The sequence below is a fragment of the Ictidomys tridecemlineatus genome, chromosome 15 (assembly GCF_052094955.1).
Source record: "Ictidomys tridecemlineatus isolate mIctTri1 chromosome 15, mIctTri1.hap1, whole genome shotgun sequence".
Taxonomy (NCBI): domain Eukaryota; kingdom Metazoa; phylum Chordata; class Mammalia; order Rodentia; family Sciuridae; genus Ictidomys; species Ictidomys tridecemlineatus.
In genome coordinates, this window is record NC_135491.1 from 34,937,964 (window position 1) to 34,955,774 (window position 17,811).

General features: G+C 58.6%; 1 protein-coding gene across 2 annotated transcripts in view; it reads left to right on the forward strand.

The window, feature by feature from the left end:
* The window catches only part of Gnao1 (G protein subunit alpha o1), a 156,551-nt gene extending 138,932 nt beyond the window's left edge, over positions 1-17,619 (forward strand). The window contains exons 7-9 of one of the 2 annotated variants that reach the window (XM_078032342.1): positions 11,843-11,996; positions 15,117-15,332; positions 16,328-17,619. In XM_078032342.1, the coding sequence (XP_077888468.1) occupies positions 11,843-11,996; positions 15,117-15,304 (342 nt within the window). In that variant the 3' untranslated portion in view covers positions 15,305-15,332; positions 16,328-17,619. Of the gene's footprint in view, positions 1-2,549; positions 2,704-4,694; positions 8,824-11,842; positions 11,997-15,116; positions 15,333-16,327 lie in introns of those variants that run through there. The other variant, XM_078032343.1, reaches the window with a different exon arrangement.
* Positions 17,620-17,811: the final 192 nt, after the last annotated feature.

The window sequence follows — 17,811 nt, forward strand, 5'->3', positions numbered from 1 at the left end:
GGTGGAGCCAAAGCCACCAGCTGGGAGGGTGATCTGGACCCGCACCTTGTGTCACTTGCCCTGGGCTGGGTTTCAGCTGTGTCATTCTCAGTGACCTTGGCAGGCAGGAGTGCTGAGGAGGCAGCAGTCTCGTCCTGACCCTGAATGTAGGGCAGGGGCCGACATGCCCTGGGTGCCCTAGGGCCACAGGCGCGGTGACCACCCGAAGCCCAAGACAGCCCCTGGCAATGTGTGCCTCAGGGTGACTGCCCCAGCGCATCCTTAACTGCTCCATGGGTTGACCCTGTGCTGTGAGAGCCACAGTTCACTGACCCCTTGGCTAGTCCGTGGTCTGAGCTTGGCTTGGGTCACCTTTTCTCCTGGCCACACATGGGAGTGGATGCTGCCTCCAGCCATCGGTGGCGAGGAGAGTGGACAGCTAGAGGCTGCAGGGCAGGTGGGCCCTTCCCACAGAAGTATGGCCTCTCCCTCGACCTGCCCTGCCAGACCTCAGACGGTTCAAGCTCAGGCCTAGGCCATCAGCCTTGGGTGGTCTGGGTGGCCCCGGCGACCACAGGCACCGAGCTCCATGGCCCTTGGATCTCCAGGAGTAAGAGGGCTGAGTGGTGCCCAGCTGCCTCCCCGGGAACTCCTCACCTGCCCTGGTGGCAGAGCCGGCCCTGTCCTGGACCCTCCCCTTCTCTTCCCCTCCTCACCGTTCCTCTCACCCCTTCCCTCGTCTCCACTGCCCTCTGCACAAGCCAGGAGCAGAGGACCTTGGGGAAGCAAAGCATATGGGCCAAAGTCAGGCAGGGGATGTTCCTCGGACCCTTCCCTCTCCAAGACTGGCCACCGACACCGCCAGGGAAGGACAGCAGCCCCAGGGAATGGGGTCGGCGTTTCCACTCAAAAGCAGCCCATTGCCACAGCGGCACCGCGAGGAACGTATTGCTGCAGAACTCAGCAGTTGGTGGGCAGAGGTAGGCAGCCGGGCATTCAGTGGATGTAGTCCAGGGCCTGGCACCGCCTGTCCACTGCGTGATCAGGGCCTTGCCCCAGCCTCCCTGGGCCACTTCTAAAAAATAGCAGTGATGGTCGACTGACATTGTGGGCAGCTGTGGGGACCCCTGGGCTGAGAGCTGGGTGCTGGCACCCAGAGTCATCCGTCACTAGGGGATGACCCTTGCTGCTCCTGCACCCAGATGCTGTGGCCAGAGGGCAAGTCGTAGCACGTGGGTGCTCCACCCCAGAGGCAGGATGTAGGCACCAGGGACCGAGTCCTCGGCCTCAGCCTTTCTCTCTGGTCACCCCTGTGCTTCCCTCTGGCCGGGGCGAGAGTTGGGCTGCCCAAGACAGAGGTGCCTGGAGGCAGCTCCTGGAGCAAAAGCCAGGAGGACCTTGGGGCTAGTGACTGCCACCCACCGGACTGGTCACCCTGCCTGCCGCACCTTGGGACCCCGAGGGCTCATCCTGTCCTCCTACCAGCTCTCAGCACCGCCCACCAAGCCGCGGGCTGCCACAACCTCTACTGCCTTATCTTGCCAAACCAAGGCCAAACCATGAGCCGATTCTGAGAGACCCTTCGAGCCCGGCAGGTATGAAGCGCCTCCCTCCAATCGAAGCCATCAGCTAAGAGTTGAAAGCAGCAGTCTGTCAGGGAACCGCGGGGTGACTTTGCTGTGAACACCACCGGCCCACCTCACCCACACCCCTCCCGGAGCCACTGGCTCAAGTCAGCCTCCTGCCCCAGCCTCCCTCTGCAGCCATGCTGTCCCCGGCCTGACGCCTTGGCTTCTGTGAGCCTGCGCGGGGCCTCAGCACAGACTGCCCTGGACCTCCAGGCTCTGAGACTGGCCAGTGTTTTCCTTTTTCCCCATTTTCTCTTGTGGTTGCTGCTGGGATTTCCTCTTCCGCTCGGTCGAAATCTGTTTGGCTCTTTCATCTGGGGTTCCTCTGGCCCCTCTGCTGAGAAACCAGTCCCAACCACCTGTTCTCCCCGAGTCTCCCCGGGTTCCCCACGGCCCGGTCAACTTCCCAAATCACCACCACCCAGGCCACAGCAAGATCACCCCCAAGACGCTGTCCCCCTGGTGTCTGCTTCCAACTCTGGATTAATTCGAGGCTGTCTTGGTCCTCGGTTAATGTCACCCAACTGAATGCGTGCACCCTCCCGACCTTGCTGGCGGAACAATGAGACCCCGTAGAGAAGCTGCATGACCTGCCGTGCCTTGTGGGCGGCTGCCGCGGCATGCGGCCCCACCCTCCGCGTGCATGGTGCATGTCCTCTCCCGGCTGGAGTTTCTCCAATGACCTCATGGCCCCCCCCCAGGCCAGCTCCCCGTGGAAGGGGACAGTGTTCCCCATGAGCCCCTGCTCCGCCCCACCCTGCCTGTACGTGGAATGAAGCAGGGACACGTCCCGTTTGTCCTCGTGGGCCCTCCTGTCTCTGTCCCCGGTGGTGCGTTCAATCGCGTTGGTGGACCTTCCCTTTGCTTGTCGCGCTGTGTCGTGGCCGTGGTGGGTCAGGGCCTGGACTGCCACCCCTCACCCGGCTCTCCGCTCTGTTGCAGAACCGCATGCACGAGTCCCTGAAGCTGTTCGACAGCATCTGCAACAACAAGTGGTTCACAGACACGTCCATCATCCTGTTTCTCAACAAGAAGGACATATTTGAAGAGAAAATCAGGAAGTCCCCGCTGACCATCTGCTTTCCTGAATATACAGGTGAAGACCCTCCCCAGGACAGCAGGGGCTTGGGGGCTACAGGGACTGCCACGGGAGCAGGCCCCTCTCATTGCTGTGCAGGTGCCCTGGGCTCCACCACCAAGAGCCCAGCCCGGCACCTGCCCTCCCGCCAAGCAGCCCTCAGGGCGAGGGTCCTGGCTGGCATGTCCAGTCCTGCCATCCCAACAACCTCAACCGTGAACAGAGGTTGTACACACAGAGGGAACAATGAGATGACAAAGTGTGACAGGCCAGGGCTTGGACTCAGGCAGCCTGAGGTCCAGCTCCAGCTCAGCTGCTCAGTCACGTGACCTTGCTGAGCCTCGGTCTCCATGTCTGTGAGAGGGTGACCGTGACAGCTTCCTCCCTCACAGCCACTGTGAGGGTGCAGTGAGCTCGAGGCACGTGGAGCCCAGCCTGGCGGGCATGCGCGGTGGGCTCACGCCGTCTTGCTCAGACCATGAGGTTATCGTGGTGACGAGCATCCCAGCAGCTCCTCCCACACAGGGTAGCTACAAGGTTCAAATGGCCTAGTGAGTGTGACAGCCTGGCAAGCTGCAGGACCCTGGCCATCTTATAGAGAGTTCTGAGGACAAGAGGATGGCCATCAGTGCTGTGATGGACTTTGCTGACCCTGAGAAGCTGGGCAGCCAGGAGGGCAGTCTAAGCAAAGCCCCTGGGCTGCAATGAGGTTGGCCGCCCCCATCAGGTGGCAGTAGGATGACAGCAGGTCCCCAGGGTACCCTGGTGCTCATCAGCTCCTCCCAGATAGCCAGGCCAGGGAGTGAGAGAAGTGGTGACCCCTCAGCCTAGTCACCCTCGGGCCTGGAGAGCACAGAGCTGGGGCGGGCAGAGCCCCAGCAGGGTGGGTCTGTGGGCCATGCCTGGGCTGGGCAGGCAGTGCAGCTTTCTACCTCCTGCCCGCTGCTGGCACCCCACCCCCTTTTCTTAACCAGGCTGACCACCCATAGGTCAGGAACGTCCAGCCAGAGATGGGCAGGGCTTAGCATATTCCTACCTGCCCTAAGTGACCACGGCTAGTGTCCTATGGGCAATAGAAGCGGACATGGTAGGTTGGCTACCAAGACAGTTTGGAGCTGGGGTAAAGAAGGAGGGAGTGTACCCCTAACCGAAGGAGTCCGAGAGTTACCTGCTGTCCCAAGGACCCTCCCCTCACCACAGCCCAAGTGTGGTAGTCCCTCAAGGCCAGGCCTTGTGGCCTTCAGGAAGGTCCTGAGTGACTAGGACCTTCCCCCAGGCATGCCACTCTGGCTTTGCACTGTGGCCTGATTGTGTTTCCTCACCACCCATGCCTTTGCTGGGGGTCACAGCCTGGCTGTTCTAAGAGGTTGTGGGGCTTCAGAAAAAGACAAGGTCTTTCGTTCCTGTTCCTCCCCAAGCCTGCAGCTGGGCTCACCTGGAACCAGAGCAGTATGGTCCAGGTGAGGAAGACAGTAAGGGTGCTCCAGGTGTCTTACTCCCCCGAGAGCGAAGCCAGAAGGGGGAGATGGGCAGGGAGAAGGGGAAGCAGGTCAGGAAACTCACGATCGCCACGCAGACCGCAGGCCAGCCTTGCCCAGCATCTGGTGTGCGAGCTGCAGGTTCACAGAGAGGGCACAGCTACTCAGACCGCACTTTCAAACCTCTGTGTTCCTGGCCATGGTAACATGTGAAGTTTGCGTCAGGATTCGGTGGGTGCATTCTAAAAGGAAGACAAAGTTCTCTGGGACAGTGTCCTCCTTAGTGCAGGCGGACGCTGGGAGACTTCAGCTTTTGTTTCTTTCGTGACCTACACTGGACTCGAACCACTGACCTGTTGATGAACCGACCCCTCAGGACCCCACCCCAGCAGCCTGTTCTTCCTGCTTGTCTTTGAGAGGCTCCTGGCATCTGCTCCACGGCCCCCTGCCTGACAGTCACACCGGCTGCCCAGGGGCTGTCCACGCGGGGCAGTGCCTCTCCTCATGCCCCCTGCCTGTTTCTTCCTGCAGGCCCCAGCGCCTTCACGGAAGCTGTGGCGTACATCCAGGCCCAGTACGAGAGCAAGAACAAGTCGACGCACAAGGAGATCTACACCCACGTCACCTGCGCCACCGACACCAACAACATCCAGTTTGTCTTTGATGCCGTGACGGACGTCATCATCGCCAAAAACCTACGGGGCTGTGGACTCTACTGAGCCCCAGCCTCCTGCCAGGCTGCCCACGCCCTACCCAGACCGCACCCACTCCTCCCCTGGAGCCAGAGCTCTGCCACCTCTCAGGCCACTCTTTGCACTGAGGAAGGAGAACCCAGAAGCTGGCGCCAGGGGTGGAGGCGGGAGCACCCTTGTCACCCACACCACCCCTCCCAGTGGATGTACGGTGACAGGGGCTGGTGGGGTGCTGAGTGCTGCAAGGCTGGTGACCACCACGCCACCACCTGAGTGCTGCTCACTGGCCTCCGCTTCGTCTCATAGTGTTTTATTCGAGGCTGGCAGGGCTTGGGGGGGGACTGAGCCGCCATTGGCCCAGAATGGGCATGTCCTTACTCCATGACTCATGCCGGAGTCCCGGGGCCTCTTCTCATCATCAGGACGGCCCTGAGGCCGGGTGCTGGCAAGTTTGTGGGGTACTAGAAGCCATCCCTCAGCTTTGCCTGGGGTCTCTTGTCGAGGGCTGCTCCACCACCAAAAGCCGGCGTGGGACCCGGCTGACCGGCTGCATGTGGGTGTGGGGCTCAGGCCTGGCGAGTGCCTCCCCCTCCCTCAGGCCTCAGCCCTCCTCCTCTGGGCATCCTCCCTTGCTCATTGCCCTCCCCAGATCCCTAATCCAACCTCTACTGAGACTGACCAACCGCCTGTAGTGGCCAATGGTGGGAGGGGTCAAGGCCTGCACCTGGCAGGAGTTCGGGAAGAGGACAGAGGTGGGGAGAAGTGCAGGGCAACAGCCAGGGGACAGCCACCTGCTTGGTCCGGTTCCCAGCTCAGCTGCTCCAGAGTGAGTGGATGTGCTTTGCTTGTCCTGGTTGCAGTGAGTCCAACTTGATGGCAGGGACAGGCTAGGGCCTTTGAACTGGGGTTTTTGTAGGCATGGAGGCCCAGGGGAGGTTTGGACCAGGCCTCTGTGGCCAGTGCCCACTTTGGTCCATCTTAGTCAAGAAATCAGGGAGCCCTTGGTGACCTCCCAGCCTCAGGGGAAGGAGAGCTGGTGGGTGGAACCGGCACCCTGGAGTGGCACTCTTGGGAGCGCAGGTCAGCTGGAACACATCCTGCCCTCCCTGCTCCAAAGAGAGGGTCCCAGGATCCCTTTGAGACTTTGCTGCAGAGACCCCTGAGCAGAAGGGGCTGGGGGTGCTTCTGTGTCCTGGCCCTGTCTAGGGCAGTGAGCACACCTCCCTCGCACTCCTGGCACCTCCAGTCAGCTGACCCCACAGCCAGCAGCCAGGAGGCCTGTTCACTTGTGTGGCGGACTGTGCCCAGGGACCAGACGGACCCCAGGAGGGCAAGGGCTGCCTCTTGAAGGCCTCTGCTTCCCTCCTTGAGCCCTGTGTCCTCCCAGCCTCACACAGTGTGGCTCATCCAGGCCAGGCAGGAGCCTGAACTCCCCTTGGGCTGCCCAGGAGCCAGGAAGAGCCCCAGGCCCATGGCTCTGGGCTCGTTGGTTTCAGCAGGCACCGAGCTGCAGGTGGTGCGGGGAGATCGGGACTTCCCTCTTGCCAAAAGCTGACAGTGATAGGGCCTCCAGCAGAGCCCTTCCCTGCCAACTGCAGGACCATCCCATCAGCCCAAACCCACTTCCACTATGTCCACCTCCACCATGTTCTGGTCCTTGTACCAGGTGCGGGGATGTGGTGGAGGACAGGCCCTGGCAGCCAACCGCCGCAAGGTCTTGCCACGGACAGTCAAGGCCATTTAAGTCATTTTGCCCCACACTGATGACATAGCTGATGCTTCCAGCATCACCACCTGGGTGTGGCCAGCTGTGCTCATAACTGCCCCAGACTGTGACTGCAGATTCAAAAGCCTGGCAAGAGGTGGGACAGTGGCCCAACCCCATCTCTAAGGCCATCACCCTGGTGGTGGAAGTCACTGACCCCGTAGCCCCAGGGCTCTCTCCCCAGGGGCAGCACAATGGCTAGAGTCCAGGCTGGAGTCAGGACATGTGTCCAGCCCTCCCACCTGCAGCATTGCAGGGAGGAGCCTGGCCTTCCAGGATGCCTCTCTCCTGTAGCTGCTCCGACCTGCTCAGTGTCTTGCGCCGTCCCAGCCGCCCCGCCCTGGCCTGCTGAGGCCGGGGACCTCAGCTGTCTGGTATAAGCCAGAGGGAGAGGGTGTCCAGCGAGGCCCTCTCTCCTCTCCATGTCACCAGAGCAGCTCCTTCACCGGGGACAATCAGGGCGGCCGGTGAGGTCTGGCTCCGTCGTGGATGTGGTTGTGGGGGAGATGTTGGGAGTGACTGGACAAGGACGGGTCTCGTCCACAGTGGCTCTGTGTGTCCCCAGAGGGGCTGTGCTAAGCTCTGAGTGGCTCTGACCCAGCAGGTCGACGTCTAGGAAGGGTGCCTTTGCCAAACTCTTAAAAACGTGCCTATCACTGAGATGCCTGTGAGCAAGTTCTGTGCCCTGCGCAGCAGCTGTCCCTCTGCCTTCTCTGAGCACTGACAGACAGTCCCCAGGCTCTGGGGACTGGCTCAGGTGCTGTCCGCCTGAGGCTTAAGGAGGGGCTCCACCGGACTCTATCGGGAACAGGGTATCAGTCGCAGTCTGAGCAGAGAGCCCAGCCTGGACCCCTCACCAGCAGCCCCGGCCTTCAGGGTCCTGTGACAACCTACTGTGGAGACCCTGCTCCTGATGTGCTGTACCTCTCTCCCCGCTGACCCAGCAGAGCCCAGGCAGAAAACCTCCACCATGTCAGGTGCCAGGAGGCAGCTCTGCACCCAGCCCAGCTCCACACCCCCTGTGGGATCTGGAGGCACCCTGCTGGGTCCCCAGGGGTCGGCAGCCCTAAATCCCTCCACCCCAGCCCTATAAGTAGGCTGTCTGCAAACCCCATAAAGGAAAGTCACCTCTCCCAAGCCCTCGTCTCCCACCAGCACAAGCCCTGCAGCTCCCTCCCACCTGTCGTCCATCAATTAGTCCCCAGCGGCAGACACTGGAAGTCCTACCTACCTTTAGCCTGCACCCTTCCTCACCGCCCGCCCCTCTCATTCACTCCTTCTGACCCAGCGCACTCTTCTTGGCAAGTGATCCACCACCACCAGGGAGGGCCATTTAACAGGCCCTAAGTCTCCTTCCCCGTAGCAGCCTGCACACACCCCCTTTAGAGAAGCCTGGGGCCGGGGCCTCCTCTGAGCCTTGTGGAGGCCTTCAGGCACAACCTGGCACTTCTTAGGAACCAAGACTGAGACTCTGGCTCTGTGTCTCCAGGGGTTCCACCTGGGGTGCCAAAGGTGGCACCCACAGACAGTTCCCCATGCAGGCCACAGGTCTACAGGGCAGCCCAGGGAACAGGGCCAGGTTGGAGTCATGCCATGGGCCTGTGGCAGGGTTCCCCAGCCTTACCCTCTCAGTGAGGAGTGTCCTGAACCTATCCTGCCTGGAGAGTAGAGCTGGGGACTCCCAACAGGCTGCTCCCCAGCCAGATGAAGTCCCCTGTAAAGGAAGGGGCAGGCCAGGGCAAAAGCAGAAAGTCCAAAGTCCTGAAATTCTCCATCAGAGAGGGGCCCCCTCTGAAGGCATCTCTCTGCCAGGCCCAGTGCACGACGGCCATCTGGTTAACTGGGCCCTTCCGCAGCCCCACCTGCCGCTCATCTAGCCAGTTCTCACCTTCCCGGTGCCATGCCCGCCCTCCAGCTCCGGGCAGCAGCCCCTCACCTCCCTATCTCCCCTGCCTGCCGCTTCTGACCGGTCCTGTGACTGCACCTCCTCTGCCTCCCAGAGCCTCCCCGCCACCCTGCAGCCTGCCTGCGCCCTCCCAGTCCCAGGCAGGGTGGGCTGGGGCTCCCACTCCTTCCTTAGCAGAACCGAATTAGGTACAGTGCCCACCTCCCAACCCGGCCGCCACCACCCACCCCGTATTAACTGTAATTTTGTAAGAAGAGTTGACTTGTTGGTTTAATAAATCTCTAGTTATTGTAATAATTTATTGGCTGCCGTAATGTATTTATTAGTCACCTACCGTTAATAAACAGTGCCAGCTCCTTCTAGCGTGAGTGTGCTGTGTTGTGTCAGTCAGTGCCAAGGAGCCTCCGCCAGGCGCACCCGCACAACACACATCCTCGTGCCACCCCAGTCCTGGGGCTGTGGACAGCCTGGTGGCGTGGGCAAGTCCTGCTGGGGATAGGACTCCAGGTGCCCAGTCGCCCTGTCCACCTCAGGCTCTCTGGGAGGCAGGCAGGTGTGTCCTGGTCTGAGCTGCGACCCAGTCCTGGTGTCCTGTGTGCTTGGTGCCGGCGTGATGGGGCTGCACAGCCTGGCGTGGCTGTCCTGCTGCTCTCGGCTCCACTGCAGCTGGGCAGGTGGAGGAGATGACCCTGGGGACGGCTCCCAGTGGCTCCACAGAAAGGTGACTGTCCATCTGTGACTGCTGACTCCTCTTTTCTGAAGTGGTGAGGTCTCTGATTTCAACATACTTCCCTTTTAGGAAGCTGGTGGACACACGGTGTCCCGGCCCCTTGGTGACAGGCTCCAGAGGGACAGCAGTCAGGCCTGGGGCATGGGTTGAGGGTCTCAGTACCGCCGCCCCCTCCCCCAGTGGCTCCCTTCCTGAGCTTCCAGGACCAGCCCTTGCCAGGGGCACTCCAAGGCCCTGTCCTCAACCAGGCCAGGTCTGACTGTGCGTGTCCTCTGCTCCCCAGAGCCCTCCCCAGCTCCGTGCTGCTCCATGGACTTTAGACCTTTTAAAATGTGAGTGTGTTGCTGCTCCCACTAGATTGTAAGCTCTCTGAGGGCAGGAGCCTGGCCTGGTGGCCCCTTGGCTGTGTGGCCCAGCACAGGGCCTTGCACACCAAAGGCCAGTCAGGATCATCAATGTGAGCCTCGAGCAAGAGCACGTGTCTGCGTCTGCGGGCAGCAGGGCTGGGCCTCCGCAGGTGAGGCCCTGCGTACCTTGGGAGCTGGCCTGGGTTTCTCCTCTAAACCTAAGCTTGGTGGCCTCTTGAGGAAGAGAACTTGAGCCCAGTGCGTCGCCCCTGTTCTCGGCTCAGGTTGCCCTGGCAGCCACCTGTGGTTGCCTCTGGTCCTGGGAGTGCCCAGTGGCACTGCACCCCCCAAGCCTCTGTGGAGCAAGGCAGTGCTGGGACACGGGGGCTGTGGGGCTGGGGACTGCTCACCTCTGCTGTGGCTTTTCGTCTGTGTTGGACAGCTGTAGGACAGAGTGCCTCGTGGATCAGGAGGAGGGCTCAGCCCTCATGGTGGCCCAGGCGTGGGTCCCCTTGACCCCTCCACCTCTGCTTGCGCTTTCCAGAGCAGATTCCACCATGATGGCAAAGGAGTCTTCCTCCTCCTTGACTGTGACGGTGTGAATGATGGGGAGTGGGGGAGAAATGAGAACAAAATTTCCAGCCGCGGTTAGGGGGGTAAGGAAATCCTCAGCGGCGACCAGATGTGTTTGGCAGAATGGAAAGATAAAGCCATTTCCATCGGGTCCCACAGGGGGTGAGAATCGTGCGACTGTCCAGGTGCCCCTGAGGGCAGCTGAGGGCTCAGCCTGCCCAGTCACCACCCTGACTGCAGCTGCAGGAACCAGAGCCCTGCTGTAACCCTGCAGGTGCCGGGGAGGTAACTGAAGCAAGGACTGAGGATCGGGGACCCGTCACTGGCTGCTCAGACTAACTGGAAAAGCCACTACTTACATTCTGCCTCCAGCCAGAGCCTCAGCAAGCCTCTGGGGGGCTGGGGACCCAACCCAGGGCCTCCTGGGAGCCTCTACCACTGAGCTGTGCCACCAGTATGTGCTCTCTAGGGTTCCAGCAGTGTCACCTCATTGTCCTCTAAGGGTTGATGAGTTTACATGACACAGCCAGGAGAAGAGCTGGGCACCATGTTGGCAGAGTGGTCCTCAATGACCAGCAGTGGCCACTTCATTCCAGGGGGATGGCTGTGGCCACCAAGCCAGCTCCTACTGTTTGCTCATCCCAGAGGCCCCAAACTAACTCACCCTCGGCTCACAGTGTCCACAGTGTCCACCGCAGGTGTCTTCTCTTTGCCATAACTTGTTTCAGTCTAAACGAGGGAGATGGAGTTGAGCCTGGCTTACTTGTGGACTTGGGCTTTGGACCCATGGAGTCAGGTTTATGGTGACAAGTTCCCAGGACTAAGATGGGGTTCTTGGGGACAATAAAAGAGGCTGTCCCTTCCCCCACATCCTTGTGCAGACAAGTGTGCCCCCCGTACTGCAAGAAACACATCACCTAAGTGAACATGCTTGGTGTCCCAAAGTAGAATTATCTGTCCTGGCCCAGGGGAAAGCTGGTCCTCCTAGGACGTGGCTTTACTCGGGGTCCCGTCACATTCATCTGTTGGCTGAGCAGCTTCCTTGTGTGGAGTGACAAGGTCTTATAGCCCCTTACAGTAAGGCATGGGCAAGCTGACCCAGCCAGAGGAGGTGTGCCCCGTCCCCCCACATCCCTGAAGGAGCCCTGGGTGGGACCACCTCTGCTGAGTGACAGCCCCAAGCATGCTGACAGCCTGGTGCCATGTTCCCCTCAGACCAGGGGAGAGGCCAGGAGTCCCTCACCACTCCCAGAGGACCCTGCCCACCCCTGGGTGGGTGCAGACATGCAGATCCGAAGCCCAGCTCCCCAGTTCCCGTCCAGCACCTCCCCAAGACCTTGCACGGATGGGGGCTGTGCAGAGAGAAGATCCGGGTCAGCCTCAGCCAGAAATCCATGGTGGCTTCCCAGTCCCTTGTCGCCATTGGCCCTGAGGTGGTGGTGTTCTGGTGCTGAGGTGCTCTGCAGATTGGAAGGAGGGCAGAGTCCGGTGTCCCAGCTCACAGGTTCTGTCTGTCGGCCTCTCGGAGGCACCCGGGACACTGGGCCCCTGTGAGCTGCTGAGTAGCCCGGGCCCTTTCCAAGCCTAATTCTGCTCTTCTCTTTCCCTGTCTGTGTCTCCCTCCTGGTGCTGTCTGTCTCCCTGTCTTCCCACCCTGGGGCTGCAGAACCGCATGCACGAGTCGCTCATGCTCTTCGACTCCATCTGTAACAACAAGTTCTTCATCGATACCTCTATCATTCTCTTCCTCAACAAGAAAGATCTCTTTGGTGAGAAGATCAAGAAGTCACCTTTGACCATCTGCTTTCCTGAATACGCAGGTGGGTGTCCTGGCAACCCTGTGCAGGAGCAAGCCCCAGCCCTAGTGGGAACTGGGTCTCCCTCAAAGGGCATGAGCTGGAGTCTGACCACTGTGGGCTGCTCAGCCGGTGCTACTGGGGACACCGGCCAGCAGGCCAGAGCAGGAGTGTGGCAGGGGTGTGGAGAAAAACACTCAGCACGGAGTCTAAAGAGGACAGTATCCTCTCCTGAGCTCCATGGGTCAGGACAAGGAGTGGCAAGGCAGGGCTGGGAGCTGTGGCGCAAGAGGCTGAGGCAGGAGGACTGCAAGTTCAAGGCCAGCCTCAGCAACTTAGCAAGGCCCTCAGCAATTTAGCAAGACCCTGTCTGTAAACATAAACGGGCTGCGGATGCGGCTCAGTGGCTAAGTGCCCCTGGGTTCAATCCCCAGTACTAAAAAAAAAAGAGTGGCTTGACAGGGTTCAGGACAGGAGGAGAAATGTCCCCTTCCCCTTTGTTCCTAGTCTCAGGTCCTAGCAGGACAGCCTCCTAAAAATCTCATCAGGGGCCTCGCCTGCCCCCTTCCCAGGACAGCCCTGGGCCACACCTTACTGTTCCACAAAAAAAAAAGGTGGACTCACACACAGCCTGAGGGGGCCTAGGCTCAGTTCAGCCCCCGTGTGCTTTGGTACAGTGACCGTGTCGTGTGTCACAGTCACCCCAGTCAGTCTCTGTGGCAGCCCAGGCCCAGCCAGAACATCCCTCCCCTCCCCCACCCCGGCATTTGGTGCTCATTCTGTCCCCTCTTCCCCTCCCCAGGTCTTTCCTCCAAATCAAACCACTCCACCTAGTGCGAGTCCACCCTGTCCCCTGCCTTCTCTGGGCTGCTTTTTCCACCTGGCTCTCCCAGGAACACACCACGGCCCCACCTTGCAGCTCTTTCCAGATGGCTGCAGGAGGGAGGGTCTGCTGTCGGGGGAGGGGGGGGACCAAGTCTGGACTGTTGCAAAAGCCCAGGAGCAGGCCGATGAGATGCTGGGGCCCGGCCCAGCCCTCTGGGGACCAGAAAGTTTTAGGGGTCTCTGGGGTGGACTCACCTTTGCATGCTGAAGAGAACAGAGGCCTCGCCATCCTCGGTTAAGGGCACAGGTTGGCCCAGCCAGGAACCTGCTCACCAAGGCCACCCCCAAGTGTGTCACAATCTGGAACACGAGTGTGAAGAAGGGCCTGTCTCCTCACTGATGTTCCACGCGGCCTGCCCAACCCAGGGTGCAGAGGGGGAGGCCCGCTAGGGACTGTGCCCTGCGCCCCAGGCTGCCCAGTGTCAGGAGCACAAAGTCTCCCAGCGAGCAGGCGCCAGCGCCACCCCTGGAGCCAGGCCTCCTGCAGCTCTGGGCCAGTGACTGAATCCCCTGAGCCTCATTTTTATCAGGCTCCACAGTAGATCACCCCGTGGGGTGGCCACCCCCACATTCCAGCAGCCCTCACAGGCCAGTGCCACCCTCAGGGGCAGGCCCAACCCTCGGGCTCTCCTGGGTAGTGTCCTGCTGGAGCCTGACTTGGGATGTGGCCTGAGGAGTGGTCAGTGGGTCTCACTGCTGGATAGTGTGGGCACTGGGCAACTCCCCGCTGATGTCCCCAGCAGAAGCCAGTCTGGATTGGCCATGTCTGAGATCCCCAGGGCCTTCCATGGGATCCTGAGTTCAAACCACACAGATGGCAAACAGTCACCACACCATGGCCCCAGGGGGGACAGGCCTGTGAGACACAGAACAAGCTGGGGGTGGGAGGCACTGGCTGACTGTCTCAGGGGCCGAGTGCCCAGCACTGGACAGCTGTGGGACTTCGTCAGATGACAGGACTTGCCAGTCGGGCACAGTGGGTGTCCCCATCATCCGGGCACTTTCCAATACTGCCTTTGTCCCAGGGTCCACCTGCGTCTCTTGGCCTGGAAGTTCTGCTGAGCTCAGTGCTCAGTGTGCATCCACTCTCAGCCTCTCTGCTTCTGTGGATCATCCCTAACCCCAGGGACGTCCCCACCTGTCACCCTCATGACGGCTTGTCCCTGGCCTGGAGCTGCCTTTTGAGTGTCTTTAAAGGAGAGGAGAGAAATCCTTGGTGCTGACCTGAGAGCCTAACCCAGCCCCCCGCTCTGTCCTTACGCTGCCCACAGTCCTGGGCAGGGTGGGGGGTATCCTCCCACTCACCCCAAATGACACTGGGCCATTTCTGTCCTGGGCCAGATCCTGGGAGCACTGAGGAAAATGGGGCATCTTCCATTGAAGGGTGTCCCTCCACGGGGCACAACCTCAGGGTGGGATTGTGGCCAGTGGAAAAACGCCTTGCGTGTGCACAGGTGTGCCCTGCTATTTGCACCCACTCCATCCAGGATCCAGGTGACACCTAAGGAATTGCTGGGGGTGGTGAGGGGCCCAGCTGGTCACACATGCCGATACCCCCTTTAAATTCCCACCTGGAAGGTGCCAGTGCTCCCACATCCGGCCACTGTAAGCACCAAGAGCTGGGACTGCTGAGAGATGCCCTCAGCCCCACAGAGTGACCTATTGCAGGAACCCACTAAGGACAGAGCCCAGGCCCCACTCAGCGTCCACCAGGGCTCGAGAAACCCAAAAGTCCTGCTCACCACCCGCTGGGCAGCTCCCTCATCAGACTTTATTTTCTTGGTTTATGAGAATCAACAGGACTGTAGATCATGGCAGGTGTTCAGTGTGTTCCTTTAGAAAGTAGAAAAGGGTGATCTGTGGCCATTGTACCTCCAGAGGCCCGGCGTAGATCCCTTGTGCAAAAGAACCCGAGAAGTCAGAAGCCAGGCGGCTACTAAGCCTTACAAAGTTGTTGTTGTTTTAACATTTTTAGCTGAGGGTGGACACAGTATCTTTATTATCGTTTTTTTAATGTGGTGCTGAGGATCGAACCCAGGGCCTCCCACATGCTAGGCAAGTGCTCTACCACTGAGCCAGTACCCCAGCTCCCACAGTTTTTAATTTGAAATGGAATGACTGGAGAGTAGTTCCTCTAGTCCCTTCCTCTGTCCCATCCCACTTCTGGAACCTGCCACAAACCACTTCTCTCCTCTGTGCCCCCCACCCAGTCCCCACCATGCTCATGGGGCCTCGGCCCTGTCCTCTGTCTCGTTACAGGCTCCAATACCTATGAAGATGCAGCTGCCTACATCCAAACACAGTTTGAAAGCAAAAACCGCTCACCCAACAAAGAAATTTATTGTCACATGACTTGTGCCACAGACACGAATAATATCCAGGTGGTATTCGACGCTGTCACCGACATCATCATTGCCAACAACCTCCGGGGCTGCGGCTTGTACTGACCTCTTGTCCTGTATAGCAACCTATTTGGTAATGATTCCAGCACTCAGAACAGCTTGTGCGCACGCACACACACACACACACACACACACACACACACACACAACACCACTAACAAATGCAAGTTGGTAAATAAACTTTAAAGAGGCATAACAAAACCTTATATATACACAAATATATATTAGAAAAATCTTTTTAGTTTGTACTTGAAAGAGCTGTGGACAGAACTGACTGCCATCCCATAGCTCACCGAGGCTTTCCTGGGACGGCGCAGGAGAGTGCATGCGTGTGTGGGCACACACTCACGTGTGTTGGGAGCCTGGTTGGCAAATCGGTCCTTCTCAGGACAGCCTGGGGTCTTCGTTTCTAAGACCCTCTTCTGTGAGCAGGGGGAGGGCAGAGGAAGGCCAGGCCCAGCCCAGCGTGGTCCCCTGCCCTCCACTCACACAGGCAGTGCCGTCAGTTCTGTCCCTGCTCTTATGCGGATTCCAAAACCCTTTAAGAAAATGGCCAATGCCCTACACATCTCCCGACCCCAGACCCACAACAACAGAAAATTTTGAGGTCACTTCTCTTGGGGTGGTGGTGGTTGTTAATTTTGAGAATTTAGAAGAATCATTGCTCTGATCAATCCACTGTCTCCTGAGTTTTCTTTTTTCATGTAAACAAGACCAGAATCAGAGAACCGGGAGACTTGATCTGCTTTCTATAAGCAGCCAAGGGGAGGGACTTGCGGAGTTGAAGCCGGCTTCCCTCCCAGAGCGCCCTGGGGACAGAAGGGCCAGGAGGCATCGGAGTGGCCCAGGGGAGGGCTGGACTTGTAGACCAGACCAGAGTTGCGTCCCGTGGGCCGAGGTTTCCCAGGGCGGCTGGGATGGGCTTCACTGGGGCCCTGGAGCCTGAGAGGCCATCCCGTCTGGCCCACCCCAGCCTCAGTTAAGATGTTCTAGGGTGTTTTGTTGGTTGGTTGGTTTTTAAAATGGAAGAAAATGGTCAGACTGGACCCCTTATCTCTCTCTCTGCAGACTGCTTCACGGACTCTTTGCTGTTGACGTTGATCTCCTGGTAGCATGACCTTTGGGCCTTTGTAAGACACACAGCCTTTCTGTACCAAGCCCCTGTCTAACCTACGACCCCAGAGTGACTGACGGCTGTGTATTTCTGTAGAATGCTGTAGAATCCGGTTTTAGTTCAGTCTTTACATTTAGAATTTGAAAGAAAAACAAAACAAAATTTCTCATGTGCTTTGTAGTTAAAAAAAAAAAAAAAAGAAGACAAAGGAAAACTTACCATTTCACCCGTATTTCTTTATCTTTTGAAATAGAGAACGTACACTCGAGCACCCACACCCTCCCCTCCCAGCGTGGCGCGGCCCAGGGCCCGTCTGCCACCAGGGCCCGCTGGGTGCATTTGCTGGCAGGAGCGCTCCTAGGCGGGGCTCTCCAGAGCCACCCAAAGACCACAGACACCACCGAGGGGTGGCACGCTCCTGTCCCCAGCCCTGCACTCCAGCCACACCCTGACTCCAGGTTTGTATAGAAAAAGCACAGCCCTCCCGGCCAGCAGCTGCCCAGCCCAGCCCGGTCCTGTAGCAAGATGGCCCGAGCAGAGCACCGGTTCCTGCCAGGTCCCCTTTCTTCAGAGTCCCTTTGTAATTTTTTTTTTTCCTTTTTGTCCTGATGACAAAAAAGAAAGTCTTGGTATCACATGCCAGATCCGCTCTCGCGGCCTTGGGGAAAGGGGTTGCATCCTCCCTTGGCATTCTGGGCCTCGGCCTCTGGGCGCCGCTGTCCTCCCGTGTGTGCCCTCCCCCACTTTCCTCCGTTTCAACGTGACCCGTGTTCCCTCTTTCTCATGTGGGGATGTTTGTGATGCAGACAAAAAGAAAAAAAAATTTTTTTAACTACCACAAGATGGAAGAAAAACACACACACACACAAAAAAATAAAAATAAAAAAAGATGGAATGTAGTGTTTACATTAAAGCCACCGTTTTCATGATCAGCCCTGTCATTTCTACTCTGACTAGTGTCCCAACCCCAGACCTCTTCACGGTTTCACTTTTAAGACTTAATAAATTTGCTGAAGACCAGTCACAGCCATTTCAAATAAAGAGGAGGCAAAAAGAAAAAACACAAAAAATTAAAAATATAGAAAAAAAAAACTTGAAAAAAAAAAAAAGAAAAAAAAAGCCCACGGGTCTTTCTAAGCCTTTCTATTCCCAATCGGTGAGGTTTCTGTGATATCTTACACACTGCCAGTCTACTTCTCTAATGGAAAATTCATGTGTAGCTCAATAAAGAGAATGTTTGTCTGTATTTCTGCGTCTCACCCTCTGCCTTCCACTCTATGTGGTTGCCCGGGATGGAGAGGGAGGGAGGGACACTGGACTTGGCCACAGGCTGGTGGGTGAGGAATCCCAGGACCTTCTGTGGCCCCCTCTGTGCTGTGACTGGGGTGCCAGTTCAGAGCACAGACAGTAGTGTAGCTGCTTGGTGTCCCCTGGGAAG